At 35.7% G+C, this 17112-nt stretch overlaps 1 protein-coding gene across 2 annotated transcripts; it reads left to right on the top strand.

The window, feature by feature from the left end:
* Positions 1-10065: 10065 nt before the first annotated feature.
* znf706 (zinc finger protein 706) lies at positions 10066-14202 on the top strand. Of its 2 annotated transcripts, none has more exons than XM_079880180.1 (3): positions 10066-10176; positions 11044-11179; positions 13532-14202. In XM_079880180.1, exons 2-3 carry the CDS (start codon positions 11045-11047, stop codon positions 13625-13627), a joined length of 231 nt encoding a protein of 76 aa, XP_079736306.1. In that variant the 5' UTR covers positions 10066-10176; position 11044; the 3' UTR covers positions 13628-14202. The 2 variants fall into 2 exon arrangements, with proteins under 2 accessions (XP_079736306.1, XP_079736307.1); XM_079880181.1 differs by having other exon boundaries at positions 10103-10384.
* The last annotated feature ends 2910 nt before the right edge of the window (positions 14203-17112 follow it).

The raw sequence follows: 17112 nt of genomic DNA, 5'->3' as shown, positions 1-17112 counted from the left end.
GGCTGGCGCGTCAGAAGACAGGTTAGAAGGCCCACCTCACCTGTAACCATAGGTTTGTGTAGCCTACTAAGAATTGAAGGGCAGGATGGAGACAGCCTTTGTGTGATTTCGGGGAACAAGTTGTCTGTTATTTATCCGTTTTCCTTCCTTAGTGAAGTGTAACATCTTTTAATGTTTGGTACAATGACTTTAACCAAATATTTAAGACTGAAGGAGACCAAATGTAAGTATGGTGGAAGAAAATTCTAAATATTAGAGGGATGTGTCTCAATGTCCACAGTGGTTCTTTCTTATCCACAAAATGCTGGATTAGTTTAGCAGGTGCAATGAAGATGGACTATGGAAATCCAAAAGGTTTTCGATTCACAATTGCATCATAAAATTAATTTAACTATGTTAATATTAGAAACACAGTGTACAGTTGACTTGTTCCGCAATAAATAACAGACATCCTATTTTGAATCTTAAGAATTCAAGACCTGACACGCCCTGAAGACAAATAGTAGTCAGTCAATATTAAGAGGTAAGTGCAATTTTGTGTGAGAAAAATTCAAGTGACATTTCCCACACTTTCAGGCCCTGGAAAATCTTGTTTTGTTCCCAGTGTCAGGTGTGAACATGTAGGCTACATAGTGACATCACTCGATGACAAAACATGGGAAATAAGTCACTACTACTCATACAACTTGAAAACACAACAATGCCTAGCCTATTACATGGAAAGTTAGCAACATTAATACCAAACGTGATGTGAAGAATGATACATTACTCAAATATTATCAGTGCTGTTTTCTAAGTTAAATTTCACCAATGCTTATACATTTATTATACTGTTAATATATTTTCTACTCTAAAACTTTGGCACATAATGTAGTACTATGCCACACATTTTGCACTAAGGAAATGAATAATATATCAAATTATGCAGATTGTTGAGGAAAGTGGTGATTTTACTTTTCTGAACAATTGGGTTTATTTAACCTGGTGGATGAAAACACCATCCTGTGGACTTAAATTGAAAATTGAGATAGAGCCCAGAATATTTTAAAGACTTATTTTTATTTTAAAATTATTTTTCTTAATTGAAATGCACAATATAGCCTACTCAATGTTTCTACTACTACCATGGAGAGCTTTATAAGTTGTTTACCCAATGTCATTGTCTACTTAATGAACCCATTGTGATAGAATGTAATGTTTGCCATTACCCCTTCTAAACAAACCAATTTGCGGCAGCTTTGGTAAACCTATAGGTCATTGGAGTGTAAACACTGGGCATCCATTGTGAGGGAGTTTGAGGACTGACACCTTGGGCAAGCAAACACAGGCCTTTGTTTTGAGCATAGCCCAGTCATTCAAGAGAAGCAATAAAAAGCCTGGCCCGGAGACAATGGGTTCCAGCTTTAGGTCAGGTAAGGGTACTGGAGCAGTGGGGCCAGAATGACTCTGATAACATCTCCACGGTCTGCCTTCTCCTTGAGACCCCTGGCCTGACCTCATGCTCTCTGGATGCTCACAAAAGACCACTGAGACTCCTAACAGTACCAGAACAATGAAGCAAAGTTCTGACTTCTTTGTCATTTAAATGCAAGCTTCTTTCAAAGAGATGTGATGATATTCTTGACCTGTTATTAGACTGAACTATGAAAGTAAACATTTACAGTAGTGTTACTTTAGTGTTATTAATACTATTAGTATTAATTTGAATTAGCTATTTTTAAATTTTCATTTGAAAATTTGCTTAGGTTTTAGTAAATTTTGTTATTTTGTCATTTTTGTTCGTTTTAGTTTTTATAAGTTTTAATATGTTTTTATTTCAGTTTTAGTAATTTTAGTACTTGAACTTCAACGTATTTATATCAATTTGTTAAAAAGCCAACATTTCTAATACTGATGTTTTTGAGTTAACTTTTTTTTTTCAGGTTTATTTCAACTACCAATTTTTTTTAGTTTTTTTCTTTTTTTTTTTTTTTTCTTACTATTTATTTTAAGGTTTCCTTGTTACAGTGCATTTATACATTTACTGAGTAATAATAATTGAGTTAGGATTAGGTTTAAGGTTAGTTGCATGTAATTATGCATAATTTACTGTTATTACTACATGTAACATAACAAGAACACTAAAATAAAGTGTTACCTTAATAATAAGTTTATAATAACTGGGTATATAAACCAGATTCCTAAAAATAATCTGAGCAGTCAATGCCCGTGCAAAAGTTGCCAGGGCTTTCCCATGCTAAATGCTACTTTTTAGCATAATTTGTGGTATTCATGTCCATAGCCCAAACGGTGAGAGATGAATTATGTGCCAAAGTTTAATATATATTTTTAGTGGTTTAAATCACTAACCTTAGTGCAATAGTAAGTAATACTGATGCTTGGCAAACACCACTAATAAAATCGTTGTCAGATCAAGCATTATAATAGATCCACTTCTTTTTGATCTTGATATGAGTATACTCCGCATGTCTTTATAATTGTAACCCATCTTTTCTAATCTCACATTGGGAGCACCTGGTGTTTTCACTACTGTGTGCAAATGAAGTTGCTAAATAAATACAGGTGGGGTCTCAAAACGGTATTCTTCAGGCTTTACCTGAAGGCTTATGGCTAATGCAGAAAAACCGCAACATTGCTATAAGCCTGTCTCACCCTGCCCGGACTGCCCACAGTAAAAGGACAGGATGTACAGAAAGCCAGAAAGCAACAAAAGGAGTGGATTACACACTGTATGTACACACAAGCAAAACCTATAGCAGCCAGGGCTTCTTTAAGACTAGTTAAACAAACTTTTGTAACCCATGACAAAAGTCAAGGCCCACTATTGAATGAATTAATTGTATTAATTAGTTTTGTACCTAACATTTAAAACGTCCCCAGTTTGACAGCTGAAGTAGTAACCTGACAAGTGGCGGACAGGCACAGGCATGAAGTGTGCGGGGTGTCACGATTTTTTCTATCCATCGCATTCCTATGAAAACACAGGCAGGGCCGGCTATGAGAAAAAGAGGGAGGTATTCCGCATGCCATGGATTTCTGAGATGGGAATAGGATGCCTGTTAGGACCTGCCTGACTACTGCCGCGCATTCACCCGTTTGGCAGGTAAAGCCCCAGCATGCAGTGGGAGTGTGGGCTAGTGGCTGGAATGCAGCAGGAGGAGGCCCCGGACAGCAATCGCATCTCCAGCTACTGCACAGGTGTGCAATCGGGTTTTTTGGGGGGTGGTGGAGGGGTACACTTGCATTCCAGTGGCCCTTAAAGGGACAGCACCGCTTTCTCTACACATGCCAGGGTGTCTTCAGTCCAAACCAGTCCAGTGTGAAGCTGCTGAACAGGTTGGGTGAAGAGGATCATTTTCTTTGCATCAGCACCATAAACCTGTCTCTGTGGCTCTGCAGTCAACAATGATGAATTTGTATTGCAGTGCCGTTTCGTATGCATTTGCATTGGCAGCTGCGTGTCACGCTTCAAATGTACTTCATAGGAAGCTCTCAGAAGAATTAAAATATATGTTGATAATGCTAACAGACCTTGTGAAAAAGAATAATACTTAAAAATAATATTATGAAAATAATATACACAATTTAGCGTGAACTGAATGTAATGTTTTCAGACACTTAATTGCATGTTAATTGCAATTTAATGAAAATGTATTATAGTTTAAATTTATAACAAATGCAAGCTGAACTTTAGAGTGCTGTTTTGACTCACTTAATTAGACTTAAGTAGCCTATATCTTAATTTCATAAAAACATTTTTTTATGGTAGCATTTATGGTACACTAAAATATACTTTAATGTAATTTTATATGTATTTTTTAAAAATTGTTGCACATTTTTAATGATGAACTTTAAATCTAATATTGAAAAACACACTACAGTTAAAATTATAGCCTACTCAATTACTTTACATGTGATTTAGTTAGTCAACACATTAAAAAAGATGCACTTCTGTAAAGCATGACAAAAGATTATTAAAACAATTATTTAAAATGTACTTTAAAGAATTTTTTTTTTAATTTGACATTATTACAAAGTTGAAAGAGTAAAAGTCATGAAAGTGCACCTGTTAAGTACACAAATGACCTTTTTCATTACTTTTAAGATGACTACAAGTGCACATTCAATACAATTATTTTACAAATGAGTACTGGTACATTTGTCGGTACTTCTGCCATTGTGGTGAACTTGATGTATTGTTTTTAATATGGTTGGATGTCAGTGTAAAACAGAGGAAGTGACTGTAACGGGACTGATCAGAACAACTTCCTCTTGTGTCAAGCTCGGGTTCCTCCCCCACATCTGAGAATATTGAGAGACGCAATTAGTGCGCATTAAAATACATTTACACGCAATAATTTCACCACAGCTTTGTCGAGACTTGATCAAAGTTCTTAAAAGCTGAGAAAAAATGATAGCTGCTCATTACAGTTCATTTTACGCCCACGTTCGAGTAATGAAAAACATGCAAGGAATGATAGGATAATCTTTTCTATTTCTTTAACACTATTAAAAGGAAAATCCACTCAAAAAGGAAAATTATATAGCTCCAAACCTGTATGACTTTCTTTCTTCTGTTGAACACGAAGATATTTTGAAGAATGTTAATGACCAAACAATTTTGGTTCCCATTGACTTCCATTGTATTTTTTGTCCAATTGTTTAGTTACTACATTCTTCAAAATATATTCTTTTGCATTCGTTTTTGACAATCCCTTAAATTTAATAACATTTTAAATTAATACAAATTTGTGTTGTTTGCTAGGAAGTAATTATTTTACTATTGCTCATACTTAGAGTATAGGGATACTAATAAACCCCTAACTTTATATTAAACTTTGACAAACATGAATGATTGTTCAAATCAATTGGACCAAACTTGCAATTTTTGCTTGGTGGAAGATATAATAGGCCAACAACAAAAAATAACCTTTTGCGATGGAAATGATTTAGGTGATTAGTTCCAGATAATGTTTTTGTTATACTGGTTGAAAGTCTCTTCACATCCTGATAGCAATCACTAAGTTAAGTGGTCTAATATGTACAGTATATCGTCTGTGGAAGGCGTAGGACCATAAAATGTTCGTCCAATCATTGCATTCGGTCCGAGTGTAATGATACGATTTCCTATCTGCCTGTCAACGTATTTATTTTCATATTCATATTCATTTTCATTTATTTTTGCACCCTGCTACCTAAACAGCAGCCCCTTTTTACAGTTCCTCCTGAACCAAAACGCATTCACGCCATAACTAATTTGGAAGAGATGGAAACCTGTGACGTTATACTCTGAGTAGTATGCGTTTCAATGGCAACACTATCAACACTGAAATGAATCTGCAGCAGTCAGGTGGTACAAGTAGAGCTCTTTAAGTTGTTTATGCTCATTATTGTTGTAATATTATGTGCTTTGAGACATGAGGTATTTTATGCTGCCTCTTGTGACTCTTTTGTTTGCTCCTGTACGCATTCATGTGTTTGGAGGAAGCGTGGCGTTGGAGACGCTCTGAAGGGAGGGTGGGATCTCATGCTTTCAAAGCTAGTTCGCTATTATTAGACTCTCTGAAAATTGCCTACCCTACCTTTAATGCTAAAGGTTATTCATGGAATCATAAATGCCAATTTAGAACCTTTACTTTTGGGATTGTAAAGTTGTAGAGAAAATATTATAATAGATGTGATAGCAACCGCAAAAAACAACCTAGCAACCACCCACAGCATATAAATATTGTGGTAGCAAATTTTGCAAGCTACAACTATCTTAATAAACAGTTTGGTAATGGTATATGGATGTTTTGTGATATGAATAATGCAGTTTTCACCCCCAGAAGGTCCTAAAAAAAAAAACCAGAGTCCAAAATGGAAAATCTCAGGGATGTCTGTTGAGAATCCTTCATTTTAGCAGAACAAAGGACAGACTGATATAATTCTCGTGTTGCTATTGAGGGTCTGATACCCGGGAGATTTCCTTTCAGAAACCCTCAGGCAGGACATCTCCACCCAAGCATGGTCGAAACTTCACCCAGCATTCATACAAAATTATGATGCATTGTATAAGATTCAAATGATAAAAAACAGCTGGCTTGATTTAGAACATTATTTCCTCATTGTATATGAGGAAATTACAGACATTTTCCTTTTGTCCTCATAAGGAATGATACTGGTCAGAATCTCTATTCTTTTCTTATGACGTGAATAGAAAAGAAACATAACACCATTGACAAGAAACGTTTCTCACAATGATAAAGTTTCCCTCTTGAAAGAATAAAACATGTCATATACATATGTTTACTAACATTTTAAACTAATACCCTCAAGCTAGTCGAGTGAGGGTGTTTTGCATATTCAGACATGCCACAGCACGGAAGGCTAACGAATTTCCTTCTGTTTTCAGATCAGCAGAATATTTTCTATCTTTGAAATGGAACTGAAAAAGTTCACATTTATCCATTGGTTGGTGCAGATAAACACATTATATTTGTATAATATATTATTGATTGGTTTGTTTCATTAAATCTAAGTGGTAATGTATCTTTTTTTTTGTCAACAGTTGATTCATGTGCATGGAGAGAGTTAAAACAGAGGAAAATATAGAGAAATAGTTAACCCAAAAAGTGAAGATTGTGTTATTATCTACATGCATGCCATTCAAAACTATGAAATGCTAGGAGTTTTAAGATTGAATTGCTTTTCCATGAAATTACAGTGAAAGGGAACTGTGGAGCCAGAGATTGCAATATCACACGAACGTATGGATTTGTTTATGACTGAAAGCTTTAGTCCCCATTCATTGGAACTGCATGGGTAAACAAACAACCAGCACAAACTTCAGATTTTACTTCATTAATTCATTTTATGCATAAACATTAACATTTTACTTAAAACTGTAGTACAATATATTACCATGTTAGTCTGAAAATATTAATAAATGAGGCTAAATTAAGCTAAAACTGAGTTTTTAATTTTTAATTATGGTTAACCTGGCATAACAGAGGTAAGAGAGGCCAACGGGGGGTTTAAAGATTAATACCGCCACCTACTGGTAGAGTGTGAAAATACACTTCGTGTGTGTGTGTGCTCGTGTGTGTGCGTGCGTGCGTGTGTGTGTGTTTTATCGTTCTTTAACCCTTTCACGCATAGTGGTCACTACAGTGGACAGCTATTAAAAATGCATTTTCTTGAATTTGCACGGGTTTTTATGGCAAAGTTGCACATCAATCTCTTCATTGGACCCTTGTGCATCATCCTATAAATTGCAATCAAGTGGCAAGCCTTTGTGTTTCGATTTTTCCCCCCTCCAAACTAAGATGGCCAAGGGTCAGTCAGACATGCCAAGTTGCTCCAGAATATCCACCCATTCCTTCGAATCTAGGAGACTCTTGGAGGTAAAAAAAATATTGCAGCATCAAGCAATATCTAATGAGTCATATCACAGTAAAATTTTCCAAGTTTTGATTTTAGATTGAGAGAAAACTCTGATTAATCACATGTCCACTGTAGTGGACGTCATGCATCAACTGCTATATTTCAGCTACAATTCATAATTATAATGTGAATATTGTTTTTGAAATTTAAAACTTAAAAACTTAATCTGCAGTGACTTTTTTACTGTAAATAAATGTACTTGTATTATTAGAAAGTAATTTTCATTGACATTGAAAAAAGTCATGTGATTACATATGTATGACACTTGTAATGCATTACTTTATTTGTTAGATCAAAAAGTAATCTGATTTCATAATGCACGTTATTGTAATGTGTTTTTTTACTCATAACATCAAAAAGTAATCTGATTACGTAATGCATGTTACTTGTAATGTGTTTCTTTACTCATAACATCAAAAAGTAATCTGATTACATAATGCATGTTACTTGTAATGCGTTTCCTTACTCATAACATCAAAAAGTAATCTGATTATGTAATATGCATTATTTTAATGCATTTCTTTACTCATAACATCACAAAGTAATCTGATTATGTAATGCATGTTACTTGTAATGCGTTTCTTTACTTGTTACATCAAAAAGTAATCTGATTAGGTAATGCACATTACTTGTAGTTAATTACCTGTTAGATCAAAAAGTAATCTGATTAGGTAATGCATGTTACTTGTAACACATTACTTTACTTGTAACATCAAAAAAGTAATCTGAATGGGTCATGCATGTTAGTTGTAGTGCGTTACCCCCAACACTGATCATTTCAGATGAGATTGAAAAAACGTATCGCTAGGTTTTCTCAGAGGAGGGCTATGATAGAAATGTGCATGTCCATCTTGAACATAATCAGAATTATCAGCTAATAAGGGTAAATCTCCATACTCTGGTGCACTGGAGGGAGCATCTGAGTGGTTTCCACAGTTGTACCTTGACAGACTGTAGAAAAATCTGATGGAATCATGTCCTCATGTTCTGATATCAAAGATACGCCAAGTGCAACTTGTATGAAGTTGTATGAAGCCTTTGCAATATTTTGCATTTAGATTTTTTGTATATATTTTATAGTTTTCACATGATTTGATATAATTGTATTGATTAGTTCGTTAAATTCACATACTTTATGTGTTTGATTATTGTCTTATATTAAATCTAGTATATCTTAAGTTTAAACCAAATGCATGCTGTCCACTCAAGTGGACATCTGAAGATCTCTTTGAAAAATTTGTAAAAAAATAAAATAAAAATCAATTCTTGTTTTTCATGCCCTAAGAGCAATAAAAACACATAGGAAAAAAATCCTGACTGAGGATATCATAATTCATGCATGAAAGGGTTAATTTTATTTTTTAACATTTTTAAAGGATTTGTATTAGCCTACATATAAATAAATAATAATGTATATATTTTAATATAAATTTGTTTTATTATGTTCTAAAACGCCAAGGTCATGGGTTCGATTCCCAGGGAAAGCAAGAACTGATTAGAAAGTAGGCTAAATGTGTACCTTGAAATGCAATGTAGGTCACTTTGGATTAAAGCGTCTGCCAAATGCATAAATATAAATGTAACATGTCGGATAAAACATTAAAAGCTTCTTAGTTCATGCATGGTTTGTTCCTTCTGTCTTATGGACTGAACGGTTGCATTTTTTAGATGTTGGACGTTTTCTTAATAGATCGGGTAATAATTATAAAGAGTGCAATAATTATACATTCCAGTGTGTGGCAGCAGAATAGATCACAAGTGATTGCTTTCATGCTGGAATACACAGTAACGACATGACGTATGAGATAAAATGTCAATAAATAATCAGGTAGAATGGGTTTAAATAATAATTCTTCTATTTGAACTAACTCTTAAACTGAGTAGTAGCCTATTAGTTTGATAGCTAGTAAAGTTTATTTACTTTGAAATTTTGTAAATTTAGTTAACTGTAATGTATTGTGCTGACTGTAGACGGCGTTGTTACGTGTTATTTTTTTCTCAGCCCAGGTCAGGTCTGACCATTCAGAACATAGACTGTAAAAAGAGTAGTCTGCTGCTTAGTTTTTATTTAAATAAATATTTGTAGGCTATAGGTTGTTTGAATTAAAAATACTTTTAAAGTTTTGATTTAAAACATTTAAAAAAATGATTAACAGCTAGATAGCGTTTCTGATTATAAATAAATCAATAAAAAATGGTGGGCCGCTCGCCCGCTCCCCCCATGGTTTTTTGTTGTTGTTGTTTGTTTGTTGTCACAGAGCCGCGTGCTGTCACAAAAGATAGATGTGATTTCTCAGCACCGTTATTTTAATGACATCTTTCAGGTAGTTCCATGTGAGGTAGATTTATCTCCAGACACTTCGGCGCGCCCACCATCTTGGAACGGTCAGCGTGTCGTCACTCACAGTAAGAATCAATTATGCCGCAACATTCCGCGACTTTTGATTGTGAAACCATCAAGATTTCCCAAAGAAATGGGATAACCTTTCACTGGTGAGAATGTGTTTGTCTTTTTTTTTTTTTTATGAACTCAATATTTTTTTATGGTACCATTGGTACCGTTCCAATGTGGCGTACGGCTTACAGGCAAATGTCCCTCCAGTCCCTCAGCGCGCATGTCGCTCTCTAGCGCTCAGTGTCGTTGTGGTCAGTGCAGGAATTACATGAGAGTAGTTCTGGGAAGAGCACAGCTGTCATAAGCGTGCGGGAGTACAAGCCTGTAGCTGCCTACGGATCTTATCTGTTCGCCAGGTATGCTCATAGTATTTAGTTATGGATAGAAAATAATATATAGTAGTATTTTAATAACCCGTATGCACGTGGTTTGCGTGAGTATTCGTGTGTAGCTGTGTCGAAAGATTTGGTTGTGTTAGTCTGTTTAGCATGCTAGCTGGCTAACCATATGGTGTCGTTAACCAAGCCCAGTATCTCCGCTCACTAATCTACCTCAACTCTTACGGTATGCGAGGTTTTACATCTAATATTTAGTTTTTAGCCCCTGAATGTCCTTTTAAAGGCTGGATAATCGACGGTGTTGTATGAAATAGTGCTAAATGTCAAGCTAATGGGCTATCGAGCCTCAATTGCATTGACAGCTAGCTCATAAACTGCTAACATTGAACTGTAAAACTCTCCATTATTGTGTATTGACATATTATTTGTGATTTAAAAAATTCTGTAATAGTTGTTAATTAGAGAGATTATTCTCCTTTAATATGTAATATCTCCTGTAACCTTGTTTACGGTGTGATTTTTTGTTTGTTTCAAACAGCAACATTAGCTGCCTCCTGACATTGTTATTGGTTTAAACTGAGCCAAAGGCAGAACATGGTGTACACTAACTTCGTAAAATCTCTGAGATCATATACCCTCTATAAGGACACAGTCTTGATGGAGTTTTATCAGACAGCATTTTAATTAGCACAATAAATTGTGGAATTTTGATTGTTTACAGAAAACTACCACACGAACACTCAGATAATGTAATGTTTTGCAATTGTTTCGGTTTCTTGTTTATTCTTGATAGCTGCATATGTAAATCTTTAGACTTTGTCTGTTTGACTGATACCGTTTCAGTCTCTGTATGTTGTTGATGTCATTTTGTCATCAATCCAACAGCATGGCGCGTGGACACCAGAAAATCCAGTCTCAGCAGAAAAACGCCAAGAAGCAGGCTGAGATCAAGAAATCCAAAGGCCACGACCAGAAGACCGCGGCGAAAGCGGCACTGGTGTTCACATGTGGCGTCTGCAGGGTCAGTGGCAATTAAAGAAGGTTATTTTTACCCCACAGATCATCTTTGGAGGTTCTTTTCTACCAAGTTTCAATGGCAGCTTGTATAAATTCTATTGTTTGAATGCTTTTTGAATCAAACTTCATGCACTTTTGCTGAACATAGCTCAAGGAATGAACCCATGTTTGCCCTGCATAAAGCATATTTTAAATATGGGTGTATACAGAGGATGGATGTGCTGGGAAATTTTGTTATCAAGTTGGAACTTGTCTCTGACTGTGAAAGTTATTCACTGTAGGTATCAAATCAGACTTGTCAGTACACCTACTAATTACCAGTAACTGAAAATCACACATGGGCATAAAACTGCTTAAAGTCTAAATGAAATGGCGTTCGCAACCATGTTCAGAGTGACCGTAGAGAATTACCAAAATAACTGTTGAAATACAGTTTAGGGTTGCATGTTACTGATAAATACAATTATTTTGCTCAAAAACCATAATTGTGATTTTTAGTCATATTTGTTCTCATTTTAGGGTTTTGTTAAACATTTAATCAGAATTCTTGCATTTTTACATAAGCTTAATTCAAGATAACATCAACTCATGTGCAGGGTTTATTTACCATATACATCACAAGTGTCAAACTCAGTTCCTGGAGGGCCACAGCCCTACAGAGTTTTGTTCCAACCATGCTTCAACACACACACACACACATGCAGTTTTCAAATAAGCTTGAAGGACTCGATTAGCTGATCAGGTGTGTTTAATTAGGGTTGAAGCGAAACTCTGCAGGGCTGTGGGCCTCCAGGAACTGAGTTTGACACCCCTGATGTACATCAACAAGCTCTCAACATTGTGAAAACCGACAAAACCTTAAGAAGCTACTCTCAAAAGCGAAAACAGTGAAATTCCTAAAATCAATTCCAAATGATGTTAACATTTTTATATTCGACGACATTGTATTGTAGCACAAGCATCCACGTGAAGGAACACAGACTGTAATACACTTTCATTTGAGCAGAATTTGGCAATGGAAATCACTAAAGTTCAACATGTATGTTTGTCGGTGGTTTCAGATCACCAGCACTTGCACACATGCACATGGTTGACAAGTTGGGAAGATTTGTTTTCTTCATTACTGTCACTTAATGGAGTTCGGGTTCCATTCAACTGTCGCCTTTGACTCTGTTTTGGCTTAGTTGGGGTTTAAAAGATTATTGATATCCACTAATATTTAACTAAACTGACATTAGCTATGTTTCCATAGAAAGTTGACAATTTAACTTGTGCTCAAAATATCACATAAAACATTGACAAATAAAGCAGCGTTTCCATCCCATGTGTTCAAGAGAACACTGTGGCTCTTTTTTATTACATCATAGATGACTTGCATTTCAGAACATGCAGACGAAACTAAATTAAAAGCTGTCGTGTTATCTTGCGTTTGGGTGTCTGGTGTTTGGGAACGCAATCATGTTAGACACTTCTTGGAGTTTATTATATTAAATCATTCTAATGACTGAACCTTAGGCATTTCAGACAAATCTAACCAACTTTGAGATCCTGTGCAATAAAATTGGTCTGCTGGTTAGCCCAGTTATCCAATCATATCCACGCGAGTCACGTGAGTTCTTTGTTGCGCATTGAGGGATTTATTCGGTAGATGTGTTTTCATCTTAGCTTATATGAATATTTTATGGAATAAAAATATATCTGCCTTAATTGAGCTCATATGAGCTTTTTTTATGAGCATCTTGGCATTTCCATCCAGCATGTTTTTTTGGTATGTTTTAGTGTTTTTAAAGCGATATTCTAAAATTTGCATAAAAATAGGTAGATGGAAACAAAGCTACTTTTGGATGAGAACAAATCTAAATTGAGCTAAATGACACTGTTGTCTTCTGTAGAGGTGAATTGAGAATTGAACTTGTTTCATAATTGATTAATTTGACAACATTAACACTGTTATTTCCCTGTTTTATTAATGTGAAGCTGCTTGGAAACAATTTGTAATGAATAAAACGGTAAATCAATTAAAATAGAATAAATAAAGTAAAAGCTCTGATTGTGTGATTTAAACTCTTAACATCTGGCAACCTCAAGAATGAAAACATTACCAATGCAAAAGTCAAATGAAAGAATAAAAAAAAAAAAAAATTCTGGATAAAATTGGCTGGTCAATATCACAGACGGTTAATTAATTAAAATACAATTAATCATGCAGCCCTAATACATTTAATGTGATTTTTGGTCAAACTGCTCACCCTTATCCTTCAGGAATTGAAGTGTTCTTTTCATACCAGAATGAAGCCAGTAAGTTCCTTGAGACATAATGTGATGAACTAAACCATGAAACCTCTTTTTTTTGCAGTCACAAATGCCAGATCCCAAGACCTTCAAGCAACATTTTGAGAGCAAGCACCCCAAGAGCCCCCTTCCCCCAGAGCTGGAGGGCGTTGAGGCATGAACGGCCCAGAGACCGGAGGCTGATTGTATAAAACCTCATAATAAGAGTCCTGATCTCAAATTTTGTTCAGCAGGACACGATCAGTGCTCTTACTGAGTTTTATACATGCATCCTTCCCTTCACCGCAGACATGAATCCCGTGGATCAAAGACTGATGATGTTTAGCTTCTCGACACTGTTTCAGAGCACTTGCCTTGGCTACGATCAGATCGGTGCATTACCTCAGCCTGCGCTCACATGCTTTCTTTTCTCATCTTACTTGCATAATTTAACAGATTGAGAGAAGTTAGCAGAACACTACCAGTGATCAAGTCAGTTTCATCCATTGATTATAAATGTGGTAGTCACAGACATATTTGCTTTTTGCTTGTTAGATAAGATGAGTGCAAATGGATATGGGAGCAGTTTCCCACTACTTGACGTTTAGCCTGGGCAAATTTTTATTTTTTTTATTTTTTTTACCTTAATTTTCTCATTTACTAACTTTGCTCTCCACTGAAACTCTTGTAGTCCAAAACAAATATGGTTCTGTACACTGAAAACTGGAATCTAATGCGTTTCTGTAAAATCACTGGATGTGCCCGAGGTAACTGTATTTTTAATTTAATGTTGCTGCAGAATTTCTTATTTCTCTTTGGAATTATCTCAAACAATATCGCCTCAATGTTTGATATTCCTGCTCAAGCCACCTGGTTTCCACACCAATGTAATATATCTCTTTAATAAAATTTAACTTTGTTTAAGAAGTTGTGAGGCATGTCTTCAACACAGCTGCTTAAGTCATTGTTGACCAGTCATTGTTGACCAATCTGAGAGTGGTGTTGCTGGTTTCAAAAACCTTGATCTAAATTAGTGTATGAATGGAAAGAAAAAATAGTTTATAGTGGCAACAATGAAAAATGTTTCTAGGGCAGTTATTATGCATCATTACCTTGGCAACAACACGAATCAGACTAAAGTCTTTTTGACCTATTACATGCATTTATACAATTAAACCTATTAAAAACTGTTTTCGTTAGATGAAAATGAAAGGGTTATTAGTTCACCCAAAAATGAAATTTCTGTCATTAATTACTCACCCTCATGTCGTTCAAAAGCCCTAAGACACAAATGAAGATATTTTTGATGAAATCAGGGAGCTTTCTGACCCCTATAGACTGCAACGTTATGACCACTTTCAAGGCCCAGAAAGGTAGTAAAGACTTCGTTAAAATAGTCCATGTGACTACAGTGGTTCAACCTTAATGTTATGAAGCGACGAGAATACTTTTTGTGTGCAAAACAAACATAAATAATGACAATTCATCAATTTCTTCTCTTCCGTGTCAGTCTCTGACGCTGTTCACGTTGTGTAAACAGTGCAGTGTTTCCGGGCTCTACGTCAGAACGTTGGCTCGGTATTGGCTGGCTCCTGCGTCAGCATCACACGCATGCGTCGTGGTGCTCACATGGACAACTATTTGATGCAGAACCCGGAAACACAACGTGAACAGTGTAGGAGACTATTTTAACGATGTCTTTACTACCTTTCTGGGCCTTGAAAGTGGTAATAACGTTGCAGTCTAGGGGTCAAAAAATGAACTTCATCTGGGTTCTAAATATGAACGAAGGGCAGAATTTTCATTTTTGGGTGAACTAACCCTTTAAATGCATTTGCTTGATTAAATAATCCATTTGCAACTTAAATAAAATAAAATAAATAACTAAATAGTTCAGAGTTAAAAGAATGTTGTTCGATCAACAGAGGAATTTATTCTCTTTTTTTTTTGTAAAGATCATTTTGGTAATCAGTTTGTCATAATTGCTTGTGCAAGATACCTCAGGAATTTAACTGCAGGGTACTTTTATCAAATTCAGGGAACAATAATACTTTCCCCTTAGTAAATCCCTATTTGTCCCACTCTCACTCAGGAGAATGCAGGTAGTCGATGATTATGTGGAAGAACAGGAAGTTGCCCTGCAGGTTGAGACGAGTCGGGCTGTTCTTCTCGTACAGGGCACACCCTCCAATAAATCATTCTGATGGGAAGGCTAGTTACAAGGACTAGGTGAAATACAGCAGGACCCTCACCGGAAATGATTGGTATATATATGATTTTTTTTTTTTTATATGGAATATTGCAGTATTTATGATAAATGACTTATCTGTGCACTTCCTTTGTTTTTAAATTTATTTTCCCTTATTTAATCTTTAATCAAAATGACTTCCCCTCACTTGCAATGACATCTCTGTTCTGATGGCGTGTTCACTGGCGCAAGGGCGGGTCAAACTGTCACTCGCAATAGCAAACCACAGCCATCCAATCAATTCACCATGGACAAAATCAAGTCCCGCCCTACATTTTCATGCCGAGTGTAAGACCTGAAATTGTTAAAACATGATGAATTACAGTAGTTAAGATTGAAAATAGATTTATACAACACTGAATTGAATATCAATTCGACAGATTTTTTGTGAAAGGTCACGCCAAAATCGCCATTTTAAAGGTGGAACTTTTTTTTCTTTTTTTTTTAATCAAATTACTTCTCATGGTAGGTTAATTTGATGTTAAGTAATAGTTTATCAAGCATTATATAGCTATGTCACACAAACATTTTGGGATTTATGCCTCTAGTGTATAATCATGGAAATTGGGAGATTAATCTTAGTTTCTTTGTTGGCAATGCACAACTGTGTATTATAACCAATTGTCCCTGGATTGAGCTGATTTGTGTAAATGACCTCAGATAAATCTCTAGTCTGTGTCATCAATGACTCACCAGTGACAACGATGGTTTATCGCCGCTGAACATGTTGAGGTAGGTGTGGCTGTGGGTGGGGTAAAAATCCCTTATGAGTCAAAATCTTACATTTGAGAAAGTATAGCTTATTTTTGAGCAACACTATTACACCACTGATTTAACATTGAAAACCATGCCAACAGGATTGAGATCTTACAAATCTGGCGTGGCTACAGTCATAAATTGGGTTGTAATATCTTAACGCGACTTTCCAATGAGAAAATGTGACCCTGTTAAAAATTAGAACATGTTCTCTTTATGGACCTCGATGGAAGATAATTGAGATTCTGCTTTTATTAATATCTCGTTCCTCTGCTCCAGTTTAGAGGGCGAGCTGCTCTAACAGTGTGTTCAGAGTCAAACCATGTATCAGATCAGACAATGTTGTCTTCCTTCCTCTGTCAGACTCTGTGCTTAATGGTATTTATACCAGACAGTGTCTAGCATAGTCTAGCAAGCATGATGTCTGACACATCAATGTCCTCTGAGTCAACTATTGTGCTGCATTATGACTAACCCAAGTACAGCGAAACAGAAGTTGTATACGCAAGACAATTAAGCAATATATGCCATGTAAGTCTAAACAGATCTAATCAATCTAAACAGAGTAATACACCAGTTTCATTAACATTTTGATGCATGACTGCCACTATAGTGGACAGAAGCCATTTATTATACAAATAAACATATAATCAGGGTTATTA

This window comes from Squalius cephalus (assembly GCF_949319135.1).
Source record: "Squalius cephalus genome assembly, chromosome: 8".
In the NCBI taxonomy this organism is placed as follows: domain Eukaryota; kingdom Metazoa; phylum Chordata; class Actinopteri; order Cypriniformes; family Leuciscidae; genus Squalius; species Squalius cephalus.
This window is presented reverse-complemented; position numbering and strand designations above follow the sequence as displayed.

Bases quoted from the DNA above. Each gene is read 5' to 3' on its own strand.
- znf706 (XM_079880180.1), top strand. From the start codon at position 11,045: ATGGCGCGTGGACACCAGAAAATCCAGTCTCAGCAGAAAAACGCCAAG. The intron at 11,180-13,531 runs GTCAGTGGCAAT...TTTTTTTTGCAG, and splicing joins TCACATGTGGCGTCTGCAGG to TCACAAATGCCAGATCCCAA.